General features: G+C 37.0%; 1 protein-coding gene across 1 annotated transcript in view; it reads left to right on the top strand.

Annotated features, from left to right (window-relative positions):
• Positions 1 to 14,782, top strand: part of FBN2 (fibrillin 2) — a 251,867-nt gene that overhangs the window by 145,443 nt on the left and 91,642 nt on the right. The window contains exons 13-18 of the mRNA XM_024571456.3: positions 589 to 714; positions 1,556 to 1,678; positions 3,345 to 3,467; positions 8,724 to 8,876; positions 11,193 to 11,246; positions 12,835 to 12,960. Coding sequence (XP_024427224.2) covers positions 589 to 714; positions 1,556 to 1,678; positions 3,345 to 3,467; positions 8,724 to 8,876; positions 11,193 to 11,246; positions 12,835 to 12,960 — 705 coding nt within the window. The remainder of the gene's footprint in view (positions 1 to 588; positions 715 to 1,555; positions 1,679 to 3,344; positions 3,468 to 8,723; positions 8,877 to 11,192; positions 11,247 to 12,834; positions 12,961 to 14,782) is intronic.

The raw sequence follows: 14,782 nt of genomic DNA, 5'->3' as shown, positions 1-14,782 counted from the left end.
GAACTTAATATTTATAGTCATTTTCATCTGCCGTTTTCTTTGAACCCCACACACGGTCCAACACAAAATCATGCCTAGTTTTCACCATTGTCCAAGCTGTATGCCTCAGTGCCGATTCATTTCATTATTCTTTTAGCAGAGGACTCTGCTTGTCTTCTCTTTCATTTCCTATTCACCCACAGGTAGTTGCTTAAACAAACTTGCTCCAGAGGTTCATATCATGTTGCTCTTAATTCAGATATTCTGTAGTTACTTCATTCTTACTCAACATCTTGCTCTGACGTTTAAGGGCTGCAAACCGGTGTCAAAACAGCTTCCCTACTTGCCCTCCACTAGGTTCACCGCACACCCCATTTCATTTTCCTCTCTCTTTCTCTCTTCGGCTAATCAGGGCTTTAAATTTCTTATACCTACCTATCCAAGAAAAAAGAAAGTTGGTGAGAAATGGGAATTTTGCTAAAGAAGCAGCATGATTTTGTATATTATTGTAAAAATAAACTGGATATTTGAAATTAAATGTATTACCTTACTGTTTTTATCTACAATTATTGTAAAAGAATAATGTTTGGCCATTCTTAATGTTCTCAGATATTGATGAGTGCATCCAGAATGGGGTTCTTTGTAAAAACGGTCGATGTGTGAACACAGATGGAAGTTTCCAGTGCATTTGCAATGCCGGTTTTGAATTAACCACAGATGGAAAAAACTGTGTTGGTATGGAAATCGCCTGCTCCCTTGCAAAAGATTTTTAAAGGATATGCATTTTTATTCAGAACCACAGACACTATTTCCCTGCAAGCTCACACAACACATGGGAGAGCTCTTCAGGTGACTTAGGGAAGATATAATGCACTTAACACGAGGCTATTAACTGAAACAACAGAGTTTTGTTTTTGCAAATGTTGTAACAAGGAATACTTCATTGCTTCTGGAAATTTCCTTTGTGGTCTATGTTGAACTGTAAGTAGCAGTTGTTCTTTATAATAACTATGACTGCCTATGGCATTTCACAGGTTGGGGATACAACACTGACAAGATAGGACAGGTCTCCCCCATCCTCAGCCTGGAAGAATACAAAAGTATTTGGCCCATGTGAAAATTAAATCTCTAAGTTTGTGGTCTTGGTGCTATCTGGCAGTACAGCAGGTACCAGTGCTCCACAGGAATACTCTGTGCACAGCAACCCGTATTTCACCCACTGATGAAAGTCCAGGTATTTTACATAGAGTGAGGTTTGCTGTTGCTTTAATCCCCTTAGAAAAGAAAGAACCCCTGAAATCATATTAACTTTTATCAAAATAAAACGCTACTCCTGTGGTTTTAATGGCCACTACGCACAAAATTTACTTAATTCTTTGCTTTACACCCCTTAAACTAACGGCCCTTCACATCCTACACACTATTTGCTCTCACTCAGTTGATGTTCTTATTAGGGAAGAAAAAATCCGTGAGCACATGGCTCATTTACTTAGTGGAATTTGGCGATTGTTTGTGGAAGGAGAGGAAAAGGGTCCCCTCGCGGCCAGTGGTGTGAGTTCCTCTGTCTCCTCCACAGATCATGATGAGTGTACAACCACCAACATGTGTTTGAATGGGATGTGCATCAATGAAGATGGCAGCTTCAAGTGCATCTGCAAACCAGGATTTGTCTTGGCTCCAAATGGGCGTTACTGTACTGGTATGTGTGGCTTTGAGATAGGAAAGTAACTGTGATTGAAACCATCTTTTGTATCTGAATGAATCACGCAAGAATTACTTCAGTTTCTTCATGTGGACTTCACATTCCTCCTATCTCTTGATAATTCAGTAAGGCAGGTGTCTAAAACTTCCTAGAAAAACACACATTAGAGTATAGGGAACAGTAATATCCTTACAAAAATAGTAATAATACAAGAAGAATTAAGGGAATGACAGATTGGTTCTAGCAAGTATGAAAGAGACACTGTAGAAATAATTTCTCTCTACTCATTGCCTGAATAAATAATGGAAAGAGAAGTCTTGAAAGGTTTTCACTTTTATGTGTTCTCAGGACTAGATTTTTGGCTGTCATTTATTATTGGCTTTGTATGACATCTTTTCCACAAAGTTAATCTACACATCACTTGTGATTATCATTATCCAATAATGTTACATTGATTTAGTGAAGAAGTAATTTAAATATTTCTGTCAACTGTTTTGTTTGTAAAGCCATTTTGAAGGCTCATCTCTAGTGATAACTTTAGTAAGCAAAAGATATGCCTCTTGGAAATACATAAGGCTATCTTATGTGTATACTCGCAATTGGGATTTAGTAAGTTGAAACAAATTTTGCAGTACCTAGTTAGAAACAAGTTTTTGTTTTCAGTTTTCTCCTTTCAGACAAAATTAACTCTGTGAATGCTTTCTGCCTTCAGTTGCACAAATTTAGCTGACTACCGAATAAGACTCATAACTAATCCCTATAATTGCAGTGGAATTCCAGGGTATTAGAGAGAGAGAATCAAGACTGATTCTCGTGTTCCTGAATAAAAAAATGCCTCTTGACTCTTCAAGAAAGAGGAGCACAGGAATACACAGAACTATGGTAGCTTTGCTGACGGAGCTCCTGACCGGGAAGTCCCCTCAGGGCTAGCAGGGTTGGCCGTGACCTTGCGTCACACTCTGCCCAGTGTGTGGCGTCGCCTCACAGCATGAAACTCATTCCAGAGTTTCTTAAGAAAATTAAATACACATAGAAAGGTGACCTAGATCTCATCAGTTTCTGCTTTCTTGAAATTATTTTTTATTAATTTTCTTTTTACAAGTGTTGTAATCTACAGTCTTGAAGCGTTCATGATTTAGCAGCCCTGTGCTTTGAAGCATGTTTCATCCTTTGGAAAAACCATTTAATGTTGACTTACCTTTGACAAATTGAAGCAAATTAAAATTTTGAAGACGTACCCCAAATTAAGTTCCTATTTTGAACTGATAAAGTTGGTACCATGACATCCCTCGTAGCTAGAACTGTGTGTGTATCAATGAAAGGTGATTACAAAAGTTTTCCTTACTTTTAAGAACTCGTTTCACTTAACTAATGTGGATTAAGTATTCTTTATATTAAGCAGGGTTGCCAAATAAATAATGAAAAATGAGTTTGTATGGCTTTTTCCTAATGAGTAAACTTTCACTTAGTTTTTTTGAAAATGTTTCAGAGTTGCATTAAGATATAATATTATCCTGATATATTTAATTTTTTAAAAAATTGTTATCACATCTCTATTCTTCCACAAATTATAAAATTAAAACACAGGGTTGAAAATGGCTACAGGTAAAAATAAAGTTAAATGTACCCCGTTTGAGCCCGACTTGTGTCCCCCTCCGGGCAGATGTGGACGAGTGCCAGACCCCAGGAATCTGCATGAATGGGCACTGCATCAACAACGAAGGGTCCTTCCGCTGCGACTGCCCCCCAGGCCTTGCTGTGGGTGTGGACGGACGTGTGTGTGTCGGTAAGTGGAGCATTCTGCAACAGTCTTAGTGTCCAAATGATCTCTGAAAAGGTGACGGGTACATCCATCCCGTGGAATAATGTTCAGCTGTTAAAAGGAATGAGGTACTGATACATGAGAAAGCAAGGATGAGCCTCGAAAGCATGCTAAGTGAAAGAAGCCATTTACAAAGGCCACATAGTATGTGATCCCATTCACAAGAAATGCCCATAAGAGGCAGATCTATGGTGACAGAGCAGATCAGTGGCTGTCAGAGCAGAGAGGGTGGGGTGGCAGGACGCCGGGTGAGAGCCAAAGGGTATTTCTGAGGTCATGATGGGTTCTCGTTTCAGCTGTAGTGATTATTGTGCATGTCTGCGAATGTGCTAAAACTATTGAATCGTACACTTTTAAATAGATGAGTTCCATGGTATGGCAATCATATCTCAATAAAGCAGTTTTAAAAAAATGGACAGAGACCCCCAGCTAGCTCCCTTCAGAAGGCTTTAAGGAGAGGCCTGTCAAAAATGCTGGAGAAGAAAAAAAAGTCCTTAACCCAGCATCCTTGCTAACGTTAGATAACTGGGTTCCTAAATACAGTGGATACGGTTTTTGTAGTTAATAACAAAGAAGGCAGGAAATGGGGATTATAGTTATACTTAAGTAAACTCTTTTTACCCACCCAAAATTTAAAATGTAAATAATCAATACCCTATCACTTGGACTTACATCAAAAGCTAGAAATATTTTTGCATAGTTATTACTCATCACTGTGCAACTAACTATGGAAACAAGGGAAGAGTATGAAAAAGAATTTTATTTTATTCTAAGCCTCTTGAAATTTCTTCTGGATACTCTTGTCAAAAGTATTCCATGAAAAGCAATCAGAGTTACCAGTCATCAGTTTTAAAGATGCAGGGAAAACAAAAATGCCATTGGCATTTCAAACCAACCAACATGTTTTAATGATAAAGTAGCAAAATCAGTTAGTTGTAAAAATCCATTTAATGCTGTTTTTTCTTCTGAAGTGCTTTCATGAGACCTCTAGGGTGTGTTAGCTATTGTGCACCTGTGTTTTTCAGGTTAGACAGAAAAAGGCAAGGATACACATTGGTGTAAAAGTAGTTTCGAGGGAAATGAAATTCTTTCTTAGATATAGTTGATAACACTTTACTCTGACCTGTGGGGATCAAAACATTGTATCCCGAAGGGTGGCAGGGGAAAGAAGAGGCAATAGCCGATGGAAATAATCTGTCCATTTAAGTTCATCCGCTCTATCCAATCTAGGATTTATTTCAGTTTACAAAATTGTCAGCACTTTCTTCAGGGATATTTCAAATACAGAACTAGAAGAATATAGCTCCTTCCTGCTTAAAGAGCTAAAATGCTTTCACCTGCCTTGGTACATTTAGTTGATTGTTTTTCCTTTACCTTCATGATTCTGTTGAAATCTACAATAAGTACAAAACCAGTTTTGGAGAGAGAAATTTTTATTTTAAGCAACCAACATATTAGGTAGTTGTTAGGAATTCAGCGTTCAAACACACAAAAAATCATTCCCTTGTTAACATACAGAAAAGGCATTAGAAATTCTTGAAAAGCCCTCTCTACTTTTTCACAATTGTGGTCACTTAAACTTTTTAGTAAAACACCATTTGTTCTGTGTGTAAAATTATATATTACTGTTCCCACAAGATGCTAGATGTGTTTTCTTCATGTCTTCTGTCTTCGGTGATGATTTTGAGACTCATTGGTTATTAAAATTAGAAATGTATCAATGTGATGAATTGTTATTAGGGTTAGCACTTTAATTTTAGATTTTTTTTATGTGTTTGTTTTTATGAGATGTGGGTTTTTATTTTCAGAAAATCAAACTATTGCCATAACTAGTACACTGAAGAAGCCTGACTCACAGGCAGGGTGTAACTGACTCCCCCAGGGTCAGAGTGCGTGAGGAGAGGGGAGAGGGTGGAAGCACTATTACTGTCCTAGGATGGCTCCAAGGTTTTGGGGTTTCACACATGTTTAAAGCCAGCTTCCTCCTTGTGGGCGACTGATGGGTACCTCAGAGGCATTCCACTTCCCTTCCAAGGCTGCAGACACTACATTTTTCTTCTTTGTGGCCATTCCTCGACCCCCAATCTTTGGTCTTTCAGCAGTCCACTTTAGGTAGTCTTGATGGTCACCCCTCATCACCCCTCCACATGGTCATGTTAGGACCCTCTCCTACTGTGGCCTGCATCTAATGCAGAGGACATGCCCATCCTTGGCCCTCTTTACCATGTGAATAGAGGCTGATCTTCCCTCCCAGGGCTCCCACAGAAGGAATAGCCACTCACCATTGTCTGTTAGGTGTCCCTGTTAGGTGTCTGAGGCAGAGGTGATTACAAAGCCCTTCTAAGGTTTCAGAGGTGAGGAGGGAAACACCTCCAACTTACAACCTAGCTCTCACTGCCCTGCTCCAAAAGATCCTTTTCAAAAAAAAACCCTCCCTTAATTGCTGCTCTCTTAAACTTTATAGCCTCGATGTTGGGGAGGGTTGAGGGACCCGGTCACTAATGTTCTGTATCTACTCTCTAGGATAGAGTTTCCAATCATCTTCTTACTTGATGTTCAGCACCATGGGATTTTAGCTATTTTTTTTACATTCTGTTATATCAGCTTAAGAATATGTCAGCATCTTTCCCTGACTGGTGTGACTGAGCTGGTTGGTCTTAGTCCCACAAAGCAAAGGACCACTGGTTCAATTCCTGGTCAGGACACATGCCTGGGTTGTGGGTTTGGTCCCCCGTCAGGGCATGTCAAGAGGCAGCCGATTGATGTTTCCGTCTCACGTCAATGTTTCTCTCCCTCTCTTTTCCTTCCCTTTTCCCTCTCTCTCTAAAAATAAAATAAAATAAAATAAAATAAAATCTTTAAAAAAAAAGAATATGTCAGCATCTTGATGAATACTCTGACATTTCTGGTAGCTAAAGGTTAATTTTCTTTTTTTTTTTTTTTTTTCATTATGGCTCTGCTACTTAGTAGTTGTATGGCCTTGGACAAAATACATTACCTCTCTGTGCCCCTTCCTCATTAGCTGCTTTGGGGGTTAAATAAGTTATTATGAGATTTATCTGTGTAAAGCTTTGAATAATGTCAGGCACATAGGATATGCCCAATAAGTTAGCTATTACAATTATTATTATTTTATTAAATTAGAATAGTGGCATAACATCTAAGGCATAGTCTTATGCAATAGAGTTGATACTAAAGAAAGAATAAAATACAATTAACATTTTGTGTCCATACATAGTACTTTACCAATGTGTATAGACTCTGATAATCACCAGAGAAAATCCTTTAAACATTCCAGTTTTTAAGAAAGAAATAGCATGGAGAAATTTCATAATATATGGAAAAGATACAGCTTAGTGTTTAGGTCCAGGCCCCCGCCAAAGCATCCTGTGGGCACGTGTTAGTGTGTGAGTGGCTTTGGCATCTCTTATCCTGTCTATCTGTCTTAGTTGCAATTGAAGAATATAATATGAGTTAGGGTTCCAGTCTTTGAACAGGAAAAGATTGACTCTCCTCATTACAGACCTCATTACAGAAAGAAAAGAGAAATGAGGTTGCCAATATTTTTGAGTATTTCCTGTGTGTCCTAGACTTTGTGCTTAATGCTTAACACACACATCCTCATTTACAATATAAACTCTGTCCCCATTTAATGGATGAGAAAAATGTTAAGTAATTTAAGTAAGCTTATCCCCTTACCCCACAGGGATCAGAGCCTGGGACAATTCATGTTCCTAAAACTCACACGTAGTTACACCACCTTCTTTTTCATGAACCTTCTGGTGTTGTTAGCTTGTAAAACAGACCAGTCAATATGTAACCCATCTCCCTCTTCAAGTGGGCACCACAGGCTTTTTAATTGACTTGCTTCTAAAAATTTTGAATGGCTTATATTCTTAACATGAAAACAGAAATAACTTTGACTATTCTGTGATGCCTTCTGACATAATCGGTGACATCCAAAGAACTCGAAAAAATTATATTGGGAGTTATGAACTGTGTTGTGTTTGTGCAGATTTGTCTTTGCATCGAGTCCTACACTTCTGTGTAACTCAGAGCAGACTGTCAAACTTGGCCACAGCTGAAGCAGAAAGGGCAACACATGCCCTGCACACGGTCGGCGTGGTGAATCTCGTGGCCCTCTTCCATTGGAGCATGTACACATCTCGTTGCTTTAGTGCAGCAATAAATCTTATTGTTCTAATGAGAAACACTACCAGATCATAAGAATCATTGGGTGACTCACTTTGCATAACAAGCACATAAAATTATTTCTGACAAGTTGTGAATAATCATAGATATTTATAACTTGATGGAATTACCACGTTAGTATATATTGCTTAAAAGCTGAGCTGCTTCACTGGGCTTTATGATGATCTTAGTTTTTTATAGTTCATCATTTAGTGTCTCATAAAGTTGTAGTATATTTTATGAGAATTTAGAGTGAGAAAACTAAGCAGGATATTATTCTTTGAGACGTAGCATGACACAGTAGAAGGAGGAAGGGCTTTGGAGGTCACCTGAGTTTGAGCCTGAATCCCAGGTCAGCCAGTGGATCACCTAGGACTTGCAGCTTCTTACGTAATCCCTGTGAACCTGACCTTCCTCATCTGTAACATGTGGATAATGATCACTATCCTGGGGAGTTGGTGACCTGGGTGTTCAATGAGATAATGTCTATAAAGCAATTAGAACAATACCAAGGGCACATAGTGGTAGTTATTATTTTTAAAAACTGGATTTATTGAGAGTCTAAGGTAAAAAGAGTAAATGGGGGTTGAAAAGGAAGGAATAAATTTCATGGTTAAGCAGTGTCATCTCAAGGTAGTTGAACTTCACTGCATTTCATTGTTCATAAGAACTTCAAAAATAGAAATAATAATGTGTCATTTCAGTCGATTGTAGCCAGCGATTAGAGCTCAGAGTGTTGTTTCTAACTGGTTCAGTGAGAGGCCTGGGGGAGTAAGGGGGACAATGGCTGCTGTGCAGCACATGGAACATCTTAGAAGAAAAAAAAAAGAGTTGTTGATAATAGATTCATTCTTTCCCTTACTCAACAAATATTTCTGGATTTTGTAACACTATTAGGTGCTAAAGAAAAAAAAGAAATAAAGCGGCAGATGCCCTCTAGAAGCTTCCAATCTTAGGCTAAAAGAAGCCTTCACTTCTGAAACCTGTCTGTATCACTTCCTGGACTCATTGTTCTTCTGTGTGCTTTAGATACTCACATGCGCAGTACCTGCTATGGTGGAATAAAGAAGGGAGTGTGTGTCCGTCCTTTCCCGGGTGCAGTAACCAAGTCTGAATGCTGCTGTGCCAATCCAGACTACGGTTTTGGAGAGCCCTGCCAGCCGTGCCCTGCCAAAAACTCAGGTAGTCCCATTGGCCAGTTTCATGCCTGACAAAGAATCTAGAAATGTAACATTAGATATTTGACCGAAGAGTACATCAAGTCTGAAGTGTGTTGTCATTATTTTTAATTGAAGAAACAAAGTATAAACCTGTGTTGGTATGTGAGACATATGAGGGGACCCAAAAACATGGAATTATCTTCTGGAGGGTGGGCCCCTTGTAGTACAGGTGTCCCCACTCAGCGAGTGTTCTGGGAACCCATTTGTATCAGTGCATCTGCTGGCGTTGTGAGATGGTGCATTCTGCCTCAGTGAATTCTTAATTTTGCCCATTTCACGATGGGTGATTTACGAGCACACCTGCCCACAGCGAGCTGAGTGTTCAGCAGTTTTTGACTAAAAATGGCATGACCCCCATGCTCCACCCTCCCTATTCACCTGAGAGACTTTATTCTGTTTCCCCGGATGAAAAAAGTCCTCAAAGGGAAATGTTTTGCTGATGTGGAAGAGATGAAACAAGAAATGGCAGAGGCACTAAAAGGCATCAAAATTAAGGAGTTCAAAAACCGGTTTGAACAGTGGAAAAAATGTCTCAGTAGGTGTATTGTATCAAATGGAGAGTACTTTGAAGATGACTAAGTTTAAACATGTAAGAATAGATACACAATTTTTATAAATAAATTTCAGTTTTTGGGGGTCCCCCTTTATAATGAGATTTGGCTTATATTTACCTAACATCTCTCAACAAAGAGAACACATGGTGAATAAAAAAATTTACTTGCTGATCCAATTATGATTGTTAAAACATATTTTTAACATAAATATGTTAGTCTCCATGTCCTTGATCTGTGATGTCAATTGCAAAGACAAATAGCATAAAATTTACTTTTTGCTTTCAAGATTATTATAACTTTAGCAGAACTTGATTTTATTTAGTTTTAACTTAACACAGAATGGTCTTAGGGCACAGTCTATTAGTGATTCCAGACTCTTAGGTTGATGAGGTTGATCCTCTTTATTCATACTTTTACTAAATCTATATTTCATATGTAAGCCTGTATTGAGTATATGTAAGTACAATATGGATTAAAAAATAGTCTTTTTTTTCTTTAAAATTGGCTATCGTTGAGAATATAGGTAGGTGAACATATAAATTATAATTTAGTGTGGTTAGCCCTTTGAAAGGGATATGACAAACTGGGAGAGCATAAAGGAAGGAATAGTTGCCATAAAAGCATTCCAGCAATGGCTGGAAATGGCTTGACATTATGTAAAAAATCCTAAATAGATTGTTCAAACCTTAGCAAAATGATGAGAGTTCATCTAGAACTACTGAGTATGACATTTTTAAAAGGAAGAGTTAATGAAGGAAATCTTGCCCTAAAACATGTTAAATTGAATTATGTATATTATGAAAGAGGTACAAAAATTGATAACAAGGCTATGTTTAAAAAGTCAGTAAACAAACTAAATTAATCTAGAAACAGATAGGAATAGAAATAAATGGTCTTGAAAAAAAATGAGAACTTCCCACATGGAAGATGGAAGAAATGCATTCCAGCAAAGGAAATGGCTTGTCATTCCATTAAAAATCCTAAATGGGTTGTTTAAACCTTAGCAAAACAATACAAGTTCATCTATTGTAGAAATGAATGAGAATGTAGGATGCGATAAAGACAGTGTTTACATCAGTAAAGAAAAATTGAACTAACTAATGAATATCATTGATAAGTATCAGAAACAGTATGATGAGCTCCCAACATTAAACTTTATAAAAATAATTTTCTTGTAGAATATATAACACTTTGGTTATTTTGTAATGATAAAGGGCTTTCAAAACAGATGGTAAAGATCAAAACACACATAAATTAGAAAAATTTTTTCGTAATTTGTGAGGGATTTATATTAATAAGGGAAGTTGAAATCCCCATAGAAGAAATGCAGTGTGCACAAATAAGATTTTACAAGGTAGAAATGAAAGTAGTAGATTATGGGATAAAATTAGATGCCCTATTGTTCTAAAATTCAAAGAAAATGAAAATAAGGTATCATTTTTGTTTATCAGGTTGGTAAAGCACAGATGATTGATTTTTCCCAGTGCTGGGAGGGTATGCAAAAGTGGACGCTGTCTTACACGGCTGATGGAAGGGTAACCTGGCACATTTAGGGGAAGAAGGACTATTTTTAGAATTCTTATAATAATTGTGCACCAGAAAAGTCATTTTTTATTTTAAAAATTAATGCACATAATTCTTTCTAATGATACTTTTGGACTTATGTGACTTGTATAAAGCAGATATAGTGTAGAGTTTTTAATCTCTCTGTTTTCGTCACATAGCTGAATTCCATGGTCTGTGCAGTAGTGGAGTAGGTATCACCGTGGACGGAAGAGGTAACTGTTCTGCTCTCCACCTTATAATAATTGTACAACTGCATAGCTCTATGATTCTACTGTAACTTTATGAATACAATCATATTTAATATTCTAAAAATATATCACTGTAAGATGGTAAGATAAATTATCTCTAAGAGCAATTGTTATAACTAGGTGATTATTAAGTTTTACATAGATGCACCTTTTTCATAGTGGATAAATACGTGTTAAATATGCATTGTTACAAATGTCAGTAACAAACTACTTCCAGTGATTTTGTGCATACCACTCCTTAAGAAGAAGCTGGAGTTGATATTTAGGTCAAATAAATAACGACCAAGATTATCATTTTTTAAAATTAAATAATGGTACTGACATGCTTAAAAAAATCTTTAAGACATATTTGATATGGATCGAGTTTGGGATATACAGCCCCAAAAATAAATTATTAGGACTGTTTATCTCTAAGAATACTAAAAATGTTTTTATCCTACTAAAGAAGTAAAATTTATTGTTTTCTTATTTTAAATTTAACAATATGATTAACAAAATTCCAAAGTGGAAACTTAAATATGAAGTACATATGTGTTTATTTTATTTATTTTCTATGTTAACAAACATATACTTTCACTTTTTAAAATAAAACTGTAGGGTGCTGTTAATCTGCATTTTATATATATATATACTCTTCTACTTTCATGTCTGAGGAGACTTCAGACAAACTATAGATTAGTTGGCAGGGTAATGATGCATCTTTGCAATGAATATCAGAAACCAGAGTAGAGAAAACTTTTACATGTTTCTCCCAAAAATAAAATGAAAAGGCTGACATTTCTAGAGTATTTATGGTTTTCCAAATTCTAGAAAACAGTAGCATCAAAATAATGACCAAAATTTGAGCATAGTGATCAAAATTTGATTTTACACCTATTCTATACTTTATTCCCTCTCAACACAGCCTCCCCAGCAGAGCCAGCCCCCTGTCGAAACTGCTTGGTTGCTCATACAAGCACATCATCCCTCAGGTCCCACTGAACAAGGGTGGCAGAGAGTGGACATGCATGGCTTACTGTGAAACATCCTGTTCTCAAGTGTCCACGTTTGAACTGTCCTCTCCATTAATTCCAACTCACCAACAGGGGAACATGTATTAAGTATCATATTACTTTGTTGACTATAAAAATATGATAATAAAGTAGAAATATTCCATGCCTTCAGGCACCATAAAGTTACATAGACCACCCCAGTAAATCTTCATCTTTTAATTAGATGGTTATAATACCTATCAAGATGAGTTTTCCTTTGGATTTTAAGCCAACAGCCTATAAATTTCTTAATTAATTTTGTCATAAATACAGGCACATTCCATGGTTTAATTATTTGAATTTCTGCCAGTTGCCTCCATTCTTCTTATGACTTACCAGGGAAGTGTCCTTTATCTCTCAGTTTTATCCTTGTTCCTTATTTTCATTTCCTTTCCCTTTCTGGAAGGTAGGCAAATTGTGAGTTTGCTAAGTTAAACTCTCTATATGTTGAGTGATCTTTATTAAACCTGCATGTCTAAATAAAATGTCTGTGAATATTAAACTTTTGACATTTGCTGCAGATATCAATGAATGTGCTTTGGATCCTGATATATGTGCCAATGGAATTTGTGAAAACTTACGTGGTAGTTACCGTTGTAATTGCAACAGTGGCTATGAACCAGATGCCTCTGGAAGAAACTGTATTGGTAAGTTATTTGTCATATTTATATATGTGCCTTTCACATAGTTTAATCCCAGAGTGTAGGGGAAGTCAAAATGCAAATAGAGTACTATAATTAGAGATCTTACAGTTTGTTTCTTGTGTTTTCTTAGTACACAAAGATAAAAATGTCAGAATCAGACAGATTCTGTTACACAGTAACAAACTTCTTAGTGGCACAACTTAGTATTTAGATTTTTCTTTTGTCAAATTAATGGGCACATACTCAATTATGGGACTGTTGTTTTTCTGCATCTATCTTAGTTCTATAATTTTTCACTAAGACATGGACTTCAAAAATTAACAGCGCTGTATAAATACTAAGTTAATAAAACAGTCTTACAGATTGACATGACTTTAACTTACATACTATAACATATCTAAACATGACAACTGAGATGGGTGTTTCTTTTTGTAATTTATAAGAGAATATTTTAAAACACCCAAGTGTATATATTCAAGAATTCGTAAAGAATCTAGATTTCCCATAGAGCACTTTAGTTCACTTTTGTAAAGTTAATGTTACTCAATCCATCATTCTGCATGGTAATTTTTATATCTAATGACTGTTACATTGAAGCCTTGATGATTATGACTAGAAAGGAATACATTTTATACATTTATGATACTGGCTTTTATTTTTGAACATGCCCATATGATCTTGAGTTGAAGAAATATGTACAGGTGAATACATAAAACTTTATTAAATGTCATGTACTTACAATAGATTTTGATACCTACAGAAAAGGGCACCAGCCAGAGATTATTGAAGATATACAAAGTATGCGAACCAGCTAGCTTTTACTCACCAAAGCAAAGTTGCTTTCAGCAAAATTTCCAAGTACAGTTGAGCACATGGTACTCTAGTAAAAACAGATTCAGTGAGCATTCACATACTGAGCACAATTCCTGGCACTACTTAACTCTTTAAAGTAGGTATAAGCATAATTTGGTAAAAATTAAAACTAGGTTTTAAAAATAAAATCGAAGCCAAGTTCTAGCTTTTGTTCATTAGGGCTGCTGTAACAAAGTACCGAGTGGTACTTTGGTACCAAATAGTACCAAATGGGATGCTTAAAACAGCAGCAATCTATTATCTCAGTTTGGGAAGCCAAAAGTCCAAAGTCAAGGTCTCAACAGAGCCATGCTCTCTCTGACAGCACCGGGAGAATAGCGCTATTACCATTCCTTTCCATTCAGCACCATTCCTTTCCTCTTCTGGTTTCTGGTGTTTGCCGGAAATCCTTGGCATTTCTTGGCTTCTATATGCATCACTCTAGTCACATGTTCATCTTCCCCCTGTGTGTCTTCACATCATCTTCCAGCTATGTGTGTCTTCACATCATCTTCCCCCTGTGTGTCTTTATTTCATCTTCCCCCTGTGTGTCTTCACATCATGTTCCTCCTGTGTGTCTTCACATCATCTTCCTGCTATGTGTGTCTTCACATCATCTTCCCCCGTGTGTCTTCACATCATCTTCCCCCTATGTGTCTTTATTTCATCTTCCCCCTGTGTGTCTTCACAGCATCTTCCCCCTATGTGTCTTTATTTCATCTTCCCCCTGTGTGTCTTTATTTCATCTTCCCCCGTGTGTCTTTATTTCATCTTCCCCCTGTGTGTCTTCACATCATCTTCCTGCTATGTGTGTCTTCACATCATCTTCCCCCTGTGTGTCTTTATTTCATCTTCCCCCTGTGTGTCTTTATTTCATCTTCCCCCTGTGTGTCTTCACATCATGTTCCTCCTGTGTGTCTTCACATCATCTTCCTGCTATGTATGTCTTCACATCATCTTCCCTCTGTGTGTC

Source organism: Desmodus rotundus, chromosome 1 (assembly GCF_022682495.2).
Source record: "Desmodus rotundus isolate HL8 chromosome 1, HLdesRot8A.1, whole genome shotgun sequence".
NCBI lineage: Eukaryota > Metazoa > Chordata > Mammalia > Chiroptera > Phyllostomidae > Desmodus > Desmodus rotundus.
Note: the sequence above shows the minus strand (reverse complement) of the source record. Positions and strands in the feature narration are given on the sequence as shown.